The 12,601-nt window shown below is 36.1% G+C and overlaps 1 protein-coding gene across 3 annotated transcripts in view; it reads left to right on the forward strand.

Moving 5' to 3' along the window:
- Positions 1–12,601, forward strand: part of Ttc23 (tetratricopeptide repeat domain 23) — a 93,713-nt gene that overhangs the window by 10,694 nt on the left and 70,418 nt on the right. For all 3 annotated transcript variants that reach the window (XM_058576868.1, XM_046436227.2, XM_046436235.2), the window contains exons 2-3: positions 6,063–6,262; positions 12,015–12,138. In XM_058576868.1, the coding sequence (XP_058432851.1) occupies positions 6,083–6,262; positions 12,015–12,138 (304 nt within the window). In that variant the 5' untranslated portion in view covers positions 6,063–6,082. The remainder of the gene's footprint in view (positions 1–6,062; positions 6,263–12,014; positions 12,139–12,601) is intronic.

Consider the following 12,601-nt stretch of genomic DNA (forward strand, 5'->3'; position numbering starts at 1 on the left):
TTCTTTGCTGCTCTATTAATAATCCGTTGTTTGTGTATTGTAGGTCCATTTGGGACTGTATTCTGTTCAATTGGTCTATTTGTTTATCTTAACAGTAATTCCAAGTGCCTTGCCTACCGCAGCTTTATAATATCTCTTCAGGAAAAGTTATGTTATTTCTTCAACTCTGTTCTACTCTAACAAAGTCATTTTGGTTTGTAGATCCTTTGTGTTTTCATATGAACTTTAGAAATTTTGTCAATTCCTACCAAAACCCAAACCCATGCAGATATTTAAATTAGGATGGTTTTAAAGGTGTAGATCAATTTGGGGAAAATTAACATCTTAATGTTGAGTACTCTACTAACCCATGAACATGATGTGTGTTTCCAGTTGTTTAGGCCTCTCTCTTTCTCTCTCTCTCTCTCTCTCTCTCTCTCTCTCTCTCTTTTAACGTTTCTTTTACTAGTGTTATGGAGTTTTAATTTTTGGTCAGTTCTTATTCATCTTTTGGAAGATTTATTCTTATTTCCTATTTTTATGCTAATGCACATAATATTGTAGTTTAATTTCAATTTGTTAATTGCTGACATATGGAAGAATATTTTATTTTTCCATATTTTTATTGGTGCATTATGATAATACATAATGGTGGAATTCATTGTTACATATTCGTACATGTACATGATATAACAATATAATTTGACCAATATCATTCCCCAGTATTTCCGCTTTCCCTCTCCTCTTCCCTCCCTTTGGTCCCTTTATTTTACTTATCTCCCTTTGACTTAGAAATATTATTTTATATAATGATTGTATTATATAACTTTGCTAAACTCACTTATTACTTCTTATTTGTAGACTTTTTTTTGCATGTTTTATCAGATTCTCAACATAGTTATCTTTGTTTTACTTCATCTAATCTGGAAATCTTTTTCTTCCCCTCCCCCCTCCCCCTCCCCCCAGCTCCCCCCCCCCCCCCCCCCCCCCGCCACTCCTCATCTTCTTCCTCATTGACTGCACTGGCTAGAAGCTCCAGTACAATGTCAACGTATTGAAAGTGAACCTCCTTGTCTTGTTTCTGATCTTGGAGGTAAAGCATTCAGTCTTTGACCTTTGAATCTGATTTTAGTTGTAGGCTGTTCATAGATGCCTTTTATCTGGTTGAAGAAGTACAATTCTATTCCAGTTTTACTAAAAATTTTTTATTAGATTTTTGTCAAGTACCTTTTCTGTGTTGATTGAGATAATCATATAGTTTTTCTTTTTAAAATTAATATAGTGAATCACATTATCTGATTTTTAAATGTTCAGCCAGTCTTGCATTGCTGAGATAAACCTCACTTGACCCATAATGTATTCCCTTTTATATATTGCTGGGTCTAATTTGCTAACTTTTGCTGTGAATTTTTTTTTAATCTGTGTTTCTGAGGCATATTGTCTTGTAACATGTTTGTCTTATTTTCTTATCAAAGTCACACAGAAAGAGTCAGGAAGTATTTTTTCTTCTTCAGTTTTCTGGGAGAGGTGGTGTGGAATTCATATTCTTTCTAGCTTCCGTAAATATATGGTACAATTCCCTAATGAAGCCATCTAGGTCTGGAGTTTTCTTTTTTAGGCATTTAAAATATAAATTCAGTTTCTTTAATAGATATTAGGCTATTTTTCTCCAGTGAAATTTCTTTGCTGCTCTTGAGTAAGCTTTGGTAATTTGTGACTCTAAAGGAATTTGTCCATTCATGTATGTTGTTGAATTTTTTGACATAAAGCTGCTCAAATTGTTCTATTGTTAACCTTTTAGTATTTGTAGAATCTGTAGTAATGTCTGCATTCTCAATACTGCTAATGATGATTTGTGTCTTCTCCCCCTTTTCCTGATTAGCCTGATTAGAGGTCATGTTACTGATCTTAAAGATCCAGCCTTTGGTTTCATTGACTTATCTATTTTTCTATTTTTATTTCATTGAATTATGAGTTTAGCATTATTATTTATTAATATTTTTATCTGTTTATGTTTAGTTTAATTTACTCTTCATGTTTATGAAGGTTAATGAAGGTGGTTAATTTAAGACCCTTCTACTTTTCTAACATAGGTATTTATTGCTATAAATTTCTCCATATGGACTGCTTTTATGTCATTTTTAATTTTTTATATGTTGTGCTTTTATATTAATTCAATTCAAACTACTTTCAAATTTCCTTTTTTATTTCTTTGACCCAGGGTATATTTAGAAATGTGTTGCTTAGTTTCTAAATATTTGAACAAATGATCTCTTTCTATTATTGATTTATGATTTAATCCACTGTGGTCAAAGAAGAATATGCTTTGTATTACTTCATTTCCTTATAACTGTATTGAAACTTGTTTTATGACCCCAAATAAAATCTGTTTTAGTCAATGTCCATGTACACTTGAAAAATATGTGCATTCTTGTTTGGGTAGAATGTTGTAATAAATGCCAAATCAAGTTGCTTGATGATGTAGTACAATCTTCTATATCCTTAGCGATTTTCTGCCTCCTTGGTATATCAATTATTGACAGAAATAATTAATCACCTGACTATAATTGAGGATTTATTGATTTCTCCTTACAACCCCCATCCATTTGGGGGCTTATATTTTGAAGCTGCTATTGTATATATAAACATTTGGGTGATTATGTCCTCCTGATGAATTGACCCCTTTATCATTATGAAATTATTGTCTTTATCCTTGGTAATATTCTTTGCTGCAAAATCTACTTTGATATTAATATAGTTACTCCAAGTTTGATTTTGATTAATTTTTTAATTTTCCATCCTTCCACATTTAATCTCATTGTCAATATTTAAAGTGAATTGCTTGTGAGCTACCTGTAGTTGAGTTTTGACTTTTTATTCATTATGATGATCTCTGTCTCTTAATTGGGGTTTTGAGACCACTAAAATTTAATGAGTTAGATTTAGTTCTATCTCCTTGCTATTTTCTCTCTGTCCCATCTGTACTTTGTTCATCTTTTCCCCTTTTTCTGTTGGATTATTTTTCTAACTCCATCTAGTCTCTCTTGTTAGCTTAATAATTTGAAAATCTTTCTTTTGTTATTTTAATGGTTGCCATAGCTTAGTACTATATGTTTTTAATTTATCTCTATCTTCAAGTAACATTATACCCATGTACATCTTCACAATTCACAATCTCATCCCTGCCTTTCAGATCTAGATTTCCATTTGCTTTTGTTTTCCTTCATTCTGAAAGACTTCCTTTAACATTCCCTTGAGAACATAGCAGTGAAAGTTTGCTGGTGATTAACTGTTGCAGGTTTTATTTTTGAAAGAAAGTTTTACTGGTACAAAATTTGAGATTTACAGCTTTTTTCCCCTTTCCTTTCCTTAAAATGTTGCTTCACTCTTTCCTGATATCCATTTTCCTCCAAGAAATCTGATCTCATCTTTATCTTTTAAAGTACATAATGTTTTCTCTCCCCCGCCACCACTTTTGATTACTTTTAAACTTTTCTCTTTCTCATGTTTTTGAGCAATTTGGTCACCAGGTCCTTGGTGTGGTTTCTTCATGTTACTTGTGTTTATTGCTTGTTGAGCTTCCGGGATGTCTAGCTTTATACTTTTCTCAAATTTGGAAAAACTTTGACCATTAGTTTTCCCCATATTGTTTCTGCCCCACCCCACCCTGCTCCAATCCTCTTGCCTTTAGAGACTTAAATCTCATTTATATTGAGTAACTTGAAGTTGCTTCAGAGCTTGGTGATTTAGCTTCCATTTTGATTATTTCTATTGCATATCTGCTCACCTTTCATCTGTAATATCGAATTTGCTTTTGATCCTACTGTATTTTTCATCTCACTCATTATAATTTTCATATCTCCTGTTCATTTGGGATATATATATATATATATATATATATATATCTTCCATGTCTCTATTTACCTTTTTTTTTCTTTTTTGATACCAGGGATGGAATGCAGCGTCACTTAACCACTGAGCCACATCCCCAGCCCTTTTTTATATTTTATTTAGAGACAGGGTCTCACCAAATTGCTTAGGACCTTGCTAAGTTGTTGAGGCTGCCTTTGAACTTGCAATCCTCCTGCCTCAGCCTCCCAAGCCACTAGGATTACAGGTGTGCACCACCATGCCCAGCTCTATTTACCCTTTTAAACTGATGGAATACAGTTATTATAATTGTTTTAATGTATTTTTTGCTAACTCAGCATCTGTGCTAATTTGGGGTCAGTTTTGATTAATTGATTATTCTCTTTTTTTTTCTCTTTCTCATCTAACATTTTAATTTTTGTATTTGAAGTAATGTTAAAATAAATGCTTTTTAAAATAAATGTTGAAATTAAATTTCCTATGAATAAAATGCTGTGTTTTAAAATCTAAAAAAGAAATGAGGAAAATCAAAGGATGGGTACCAACAATATGTAAAGCACAGGAAATCAAAGACAAAATCAATCACAGTTGATTTTTTTTCCCCTGAACTGTTCTGGTTAAACAGTCTATTCTTTTTGATGATTGGCAATTTTAGACAAACAGAAAAACCATTATTGTATGTTCTGTACATCTCTAGGTGTAGAGTTTCCACTGCAACTTTACAGCCACATCAATGTTTATAGCAGCACAATTCACAATAGCTGATCTGTGGAACCAACCTAGATGCCCTTCAATAGATGAATGGATAAAAATATATGGCATATATACCCAATGGAATATTTACCTGCAAATGCCATGATTTTATTCTCTTTTGCAATAAAAGAGAATAAAATCATGGCATTTGCAGGTAAATGGATGGAGTTAGAGAAGATAATGCTAAGTGAAGTTAGCCAATCCCAAAAAACCAAATGCCGAATGTTTTCTTTGATATAAGGAGGCTGATTCATAGTGGGATCGGGAGTGGGAACATGGGAGGAGTAGACAAACTCTAGATAGGGCAGAGGGTTGGAGGGGAAGGGAGAGGGCATAAGGTTATTAATGATGGTGGAATGTGATGATCATTATTATCCAAAGTACTGGTATAAAGACACAAATTGGTGTGAATATACTGTGTACACAACCGTAGATATGAAAAATTGTGCTCTACATACGTAATAAGAATTGTAATGCATTCCACTGTCAAAAATAAATAAAACAAAGATTTATTTAAAAATAAATAAATATAATTAAATGATTATTCTCTTTATAAAGGGCCTTGTTTTCCTGCCTCTTTTATGATTTGTTAGATGTGTCTGAATAGTGCTCAGTGTAGGGCTAATTATTCCCCACTGTGGAGATTAAACTTCCAAGTACTTTGCCCAATGCCTCATGAGTTGTTTTTCTATTCTAGATTGTAGGAATAAGCACTGCCAGCCCTGTGTGAGTGCTGGGCATTGTTCTTTTTAATCCTATTGGAGAATTCTTTTCTCCAGACTCCAGAGTAGTTGCTCAGTAGATGCTGATCAGTATCTCTCTCCATACTTGAGGGGTCCCTCTGCTTACCTCCAGAGTCCTCTCTCTGGGCAGTCTTCTACAGTAATCTGTCCTGTTAACTCTGCCATCTTAGTCACCAAGACGCTCAGCTTAATACCCTCAATTTATATAGTTCACCGGGTCACTTCTAGGTGCACAGCGTCTTGATACTCTCTCAAAGCAATGAACTGGGATGATCTTGGGTTGAACTTTATTTTTTCCATCCACCAGGAATCACTGTCTTATTGCCTGAGTCCTGTTTCTTGAAACCATTGTTTCATACCTTATCTGTCTGTGGGTTGTTGATTTGTTTTGTTTACTGGTTGACTGGTCATTTTAAGCAGTAAGGATATTACTCCATTTTGGCCAGAAGTTGAAGATTCAACAACAGTCATTTATTTTCTGCCTCAAGCTCAGTTGCAGTTCAGTTGATCCAATATGAACCCATTGAGAGCTGTTGGGGCTCAGCTAATTTTACTGGTGATCTTTTGGGATATAATGCTACTAATTTCAAGCCAGTCATAGGTATAATGATGAAATTTTTAGATTTTAACCTCAATTTCTAGGGAAAAAAATATATATTTCTAAAAAGTAACTGTGGAAATTATCATTTAACCCCTTTCTTTTTTATTTAAATTTAGAGGACAATGTATCAAAAAATATGCAAGAATCACAGGAATCCCACTTAACCAACCACCTAGATGAAGTTGTTGCTGCTGTCAGCATCACTCCTAAAGCGAAGATCCAAAACAAGCTGCCGCAGACAGTGCTGTTCCAGCCACCACGAGAGAAACTCCACCTCTGTGAAGAGAAAGCAAAGTCCTTTTCCAGCAGTCACAATGTAAGGAACCTTTTACTTCCTTTCCTGTACTCTGGAAATTGGGCTATCATGCATGACCAAAAGAAGTAGAGTACTTTAGATTACATTCCTAATATCAGGAGTGTGAGTGCCTTTATTGTAGCATGAGTGACTGTAGGCCCTCAGGGCTCCAAGCCCAGCAGTTGGTGTGGTCAAGAATAAATATGTTTTGAGATTTTACCACATGGTAATGCAACACAATGCAGGTGCAACACTGTAATGCAACACAACGCAGATGAAGCTTCTAGAGTTTAGAATTCCTTGTCTTTAATCTTCTTGGTCTGTGCACAATTCTTTCTCATCCTCCCCTCAGAAGTTTTTTTGATTCCCCCCCTCAGAAATTTTATTCATTCACCCATCCAGGCCATTCATTTATTTCACATTCATTTATTTTACAAATGCCCATTGTATACCTAATATGTGCCAGGTGCCATGAAGGTGCCAAGGGCCCAGAGGGGAAAGCACAGCCAAGAGCCCAGAGAGATATATCACTGTTGATAATGGTAGTCAGTGTGATAAGTTCTGAGAGAGACACAAACTGCGAAAGACACACATGCAAAAACAGAATGGGGTAGGCAGTAAGCCTGGAGTGGGTGCAGGGATAGCTAATAAAGCACACTTTTAGGATGGAAGTTGCTTGGTCGGCAAAGTTATAGTGCTTAGGATTTGGCCAGGTGACACAGAGGACAAAAATGTTCTGGGAAAAAGTAATAGATGCTGAAGAGTTGTGGACCTTAGGGGGCACAGTCCAACTGGGGAACTACAAGAAGCTGTCTAGGATAAAGGTTCTTGTGACATAGGGACATGAAGCTGGATTATGGGTAGGATCTGGGCCTGGAGGACACTCAGAGTGCAGAAAAAGAGTTTTGATTTCTCATAAAGCTACTTGAGGAATTTTCTAGGATTCTAAACAGGAGAAAGCTATGAGCAGGTTTGAGTTTAAGAATGATCGTTTCTGCAGACTTTTGGAGGATGTATGAGAAAAGAATGAAATTGGAAGAAGAGGAGAATATATGTCATTATCCTGGCAAGGGATTATGAGGGCCTGAACTAAGGGGGACAGAGACAGCAGAGGTGCTGAGACCTTTTGAAGGGAATGTAGAATTGAAAATTGGTGGGACTGGATGATCAAGGGAACACAGGAGAAGGAGAGCCAGGCAGATGGGGTATGGAAGACCCTAAGTTAGGTCTCAGTTTGCTCAGATGATTGGAGGCTTTGCCTGTGTCTTTCACCCATAAAGTGAATATAGTAGAAGATCAAGATTAAAGCAAGAGGTCATGAATTGGTTTTGAGTGTGTGCTTATTAATTATACACCTGATGTTTATTTGGTACCTACCATGTGCCAGGCCCTATGGTAGGTAGGATTTTGGTCAGTAGCTTTCCTCAACCAAAGTTCTACAAGAGAATTAATCCTAATGCCCAAAGGCATTTAGCATATATAAAGAACTATCTTCTCTTTTATGTGTCCAGATGGTACTAAAACATTTCTGTGATCTCTGGTTCTTGGGACACCAAAGTGAACAGGACAAAGTACATGCCCTCATGGAGCTACAGGGCAATTGACATTGTCAGTAAACCAGATAGTGGGCCCACTGTGGTCAGGGAGGGCCTCTGTGAGGAGGTAACAAATGAGCTGAGAACTGAGAAACAGAAGAACCAGCATGGAAGAAATGAGTTTAGGGATAGGAAAGAGCAAGGTAAGATCTGCAAGGTAGGCACAAGTGTTAGGAGTGGAGGTACTGGGCTGCAATGCAGTGTGGTTGGAAAAACCATCAGTTCACTTAGGGCCTTGAGGGTTGAGTGCTTTGTGCCCTGGAAGATCCTGAAAGAATCAAAGGGGATCCACATGGTATTCTTTACTTTTAAAAATATTCATTTTGGGGATTGGGGCTATAGCTCAGTGGCAGAGTGCTTGCCTAGCATGTATAAGGTACTGGGTTCGATCCTTAGCACCACATAAAAATAATCAAATACAAAGAAAATATGCTGTCCATCTAAAACTACAAAAAGTTTTTTCAAAAATATCCATTTTGGGGGCTGGGGTTGTAGCTCAGTGGTAGAGCGCTTGCCTTGTACGTGTGAGGCCCTGGGTTCTATCCTCAGCACCACATAAAAATAAATAAATAAAAATAAAGATATTGTGTCCATCTACAACTAAAAAAAATTTAAAAATATCAATTTTGGAAAAAATATCCATTAACTTTATTTTATAATAATTTTTGAGTTAGGTTAGGTTAGTTTTCACCAGTTGTTAACATTTTCTTTATGCTTTTTTTAGGGCTTATTGGGTTTTTTTTGTTTGTTTTTCTTTTCTTTTTTCTTTTTTTGTTTGTGTTGTTGTTGTTATTGTTTTTTCAGCTGGGATGAAATCCAGGACCCCATGCTTGTTAAACCCACTCTGCCACTAAACCACACCCCCAGCCCACTTTATTACACCATTATTCTTTCTCTCTTTATCTCTCTCTCTCTCTTTCACTCATGTTTTGTCTGAGAGTAGGTTACAGATGTTATGATCCTTTACCTCTAAATACTTCAGTCTACTCCCTAAAAATAAGGGTTAAAATTAAGAAATTATTATTAGTATAATGCTATTACCTAATCTATAAGCCGTATCCATATTTCTCCATGAAAAAGTCATTTTTGGGGAAAAAATCAGATCCATAGTCCAATCCATGATTTCATGTTGAATATAGATATCATGTCTCTTTAGTTGCTTTTAATCTGCAACAGTGAACCCATCTTTGTCTTTCATGATCTCAGTGCTTTCAAAAAGCACATTCCAACTATTTTGTAGACCATCTCTCCATTTGAATTTGTGTTATCTTTCCTTGTCATTCAACTCAGATTATGCATTTGAGGCAGGACTAGCACAAGCACGACTCTAGAGCCTTCTGGGTGCGTCATAGGAGACATAATTTGTCTCATTACTGTGATGCTAACCTTGAACACTGGGTTAAGGTACTGTCTGACAGGCTTGTACATTGTAGAATTACTATTTTTTCCTTTGTAAGTAAGTATTTTGTGGGGAGATGCATCAAGACTGTGTATATACTTAAAACTTCACCCCTTAGTTTTAGCATCCACTGATGATTCTCACCTGAATCCATCATTACTATGAGATTTGTCAAATAGCAAATCTCTGACTTTGGTATTCTTTCAGCATTTATTTGTTTGTGTTCCATATAAGAGCTTTCTCTTCACATTTCATTTGCTGTTCATTTATTATATCAATACAAGTTCAGAAAATTGTGTTTTACAACCCATCATTTTTATCAAAGCTTGAATTGTCCAATATTTCCAGTGGGGGCCTCTTCAAGCTGGCTAAGTCCCTGATTTACTACTCACTCTTTGAGTACATTCTTAAGTTATGACACAGTAAGATTTTTTAGGTTCATCTTGGGCTTCCTTGTTCCTTATATCCATACATGCTAATCAAAGAGTAAAACATTAAGTAAAAACTAAATATCCATTAGCAGTGGATTGAGTAACTCAATTATATTTTGTCTAAGCAATAAAATGCTGTGCAGCCATTAAAACTTTTATCATAGAAGATGATATGGGGGATGTTCATAAATTTAGAACAACAGGTTGCAAACCTACAGCTTATGAGTCTGTTTTGAAAAAGAAAAAGTATGTAGATAGATTCATGAAATTAATGAATAAAGGGATATTTAGTTACCTCATTATCTCCAGAAGGTGAGCTTGCAGATGATGTTTAGTTTTCACCTTTTTGCTCTTTTGCATTTTGACAAGCATGCACTACTTTTGTAATAAGAAATATGATACTGTAGAAAATGGCCACAGCCCCACCTTCTTTCAATGCTATGGGGTAAGCATCCTCCCTCACCTTCCTCCTATTGGGTCACAGAAGTGACTCTCCTGTGGTTAACTGGATATGTGTTTTTGTCAAGAAAAAAAATATATTGTTTCAGGGTTAAAGTGTTTCTAGTTGGCATTGCCCAACATGCACACTGGGTCTTCTAGACCTTCTCCACAACTCTATTCTCATTCCTATTTTTCTTCCTCTTTGCCCACTTCAGCTGGTTTTTATTAGGTGTCTTACCTCCCATCTCTTCTCTTGCTATTCTTGCTAATCTGTTGCTACTGAACACCCTAAAACTTAGTGAGTGAAACAAATCATTCATTTTACTCATGAGCCTGCAATTTGTGCATAGTCCAGTGGAGTCTACTCAGCTGTGCTTCATGTAGTATCTACTGGCCTAGGTGGGCATGGAGCTCTACTGTCAAGATGGCTCACTCATATGGTTGACAGAGCATTGAGTGGATTAATTGGTGTTAGCAGTTCATGCCTTTCCACGGAGTCACTTAGTCTTCCTCGTGGTAAGGTGATTGGGTTCTGTATTACTTTACTTTAGGGCTGCCATGAAAAAAATACCACAGGCTGTGGGTCTTAAACAGCAGAAGTGTATTTTCTTGCAGTTCTGAAGGTTGGAAGTCCATGAAGGGGTTGATAAGATTGATTTCATTCTGACGCTGTTCTCCTTGGCTTCCAGATGGCTGCTCTGTGTCCTCACGAGGTCCTTTTTTCTGTGCACATGCATCCCTGGTTTCTCTTTCTCTTCTTATGTAAGGACATCAGTCATATTGGATTAGGACCTTCTTAATGGCCTCATTTTAACTTTATCACCTCTTTAAAGGCCTTATCTCCAAATATGGTTGCATTCCGAGGTACAGGACATTGAAACTTCAACATATGAATTTGGAAGGGACATAATTTAGCCCATGTTCAGGTTCCAGGAGTGACACCCAAGAAGAAAGAGAAATGGAAGCCATCAGTTCCTTAAGACTTGGGCCTGAAAACTGGCACCACGTCATTTTCTCCACAACAGCAGGAGCTGTTAATGGAGGTACAATTGGAAAACCTAGGGGATGATTACATGTCTGTTCTACTTTTTAATTTTTTTTCTTTATCCCATTACATTTTTTACTTTTAAATGTACTATAAGTTGTATTCATTTCTTATGTTTACTAATCATTTCACCTGACCATATGAGCACTCTACCATGTAAAATGAATCAAACAGTCTCAGAGTTAAGATCCAAAGTGAAGGGGACATAGACATCCCCACTCATCTCTGGATGGAAAGAATGTCAAAGAATTTCAAAACTGTGTTTTAAAATTATCAGCCTTGCTTTGAATATGTAGCTCCTCTGGGCTGACCTGAAGCTGGGAATCCATGGTTCTTATTCTTTTTGTCCTAGCTCTGAGTGAAAATGTGCTTCCCACTGCTTTAATAAAGTCTGCTTGCCAGTCCTGCTGATTTTATTTGCTATGCTACTGACATAGGCTGTGAAGGAAGATTTCAAATCAAGAATGAAAATGTGTCATTTGAAAACTACTACCAATTGCCCACTTGTACCTGAATATGCAGGAGCCATTAATGGAGGGACAGTTGGAAAACCTAGAGGATGATTACATGTCTGTTCTACTTTTAAATTTTTTTATTTATTCCATTGCATTTTTCACTTTTAAATGTACTATAAATTGTATTCATTTCTTATGTTTACTATTTATTTCACCTGACCGTATGAGCACGCTACTATGTAAAACGAATCTTTTTTTGTGATGTATCCCAAGTGCCTAGAGCCATGTTGAGAACATATTAGACACTCAATAAATGTTGCATGGATAAGAGTGTAAGTAGATGTTATACTTTGTAACTCTTGAGTTTTAAGCCATCTAACTAATAAGCTCATTTCTTTTCCTAACAGTATAAACAGGCTGTCAAGGAGCTTGTGCGTTATGTAGCATTGGCAAGAATTTGTTATGGCAACTCGCATTGGAAAATAGCAGAGGCACATGTCAATCTGGCTCAAGGGTACCTCCAGATGAAAGGTGAGCTCATCTCAAGTGGAGGAGGACCAGTTAGTTGGTTACTGCTATGCTCCCCAAATCTGATTCACACTTAACTAGAAGGACTAGGTTTTGGATATTCTCCTCAAATATTGAGAAGCCATTTCCTTTTGAGTTAATAAGGCATATAACATAATAATAATCAAAGGGAAAAGGAAAGGAAAACTGTAATCTTTGGGTTTTGTTTTTTCATGATCTTAAGATTAGGGTTCAGGGCTGGGGTTGTGGTTCAGTGGTAGCACACGCGTCTGGCATGTGTGAGGCACTGGGTTCGATCCTTGGCACCACATAAAAATAAATAAGTAAAAGAGAGGTATTGTGTCCATCTACAGTTTAAAAAAAAAAAAAAAAATATATATATATATATATATATATATATATATATATATATATATATATAAAAGATTAGGGTTCTTAGGAGACAATCTATTAGGTCAGAAGGTAT

This window comes from Marmota monax, unplaced genomic scaffold (genome assembly GCF_021218885.2).
Source record: "Marmota monax isolate L192 unplaced genomic scaffold, Marmota_monax_Labrador192_F-V1.1 WCK01_AAM20220418_F8-fsc00005, whole genome shotgun sequence".
NCBI classification, from domain to species: domain Eukaryota; kingdom Metazoa; phylum Chordata; class Mammalia; order Rodentia; family Sciuridae; genus Marmota; species Marmota monax.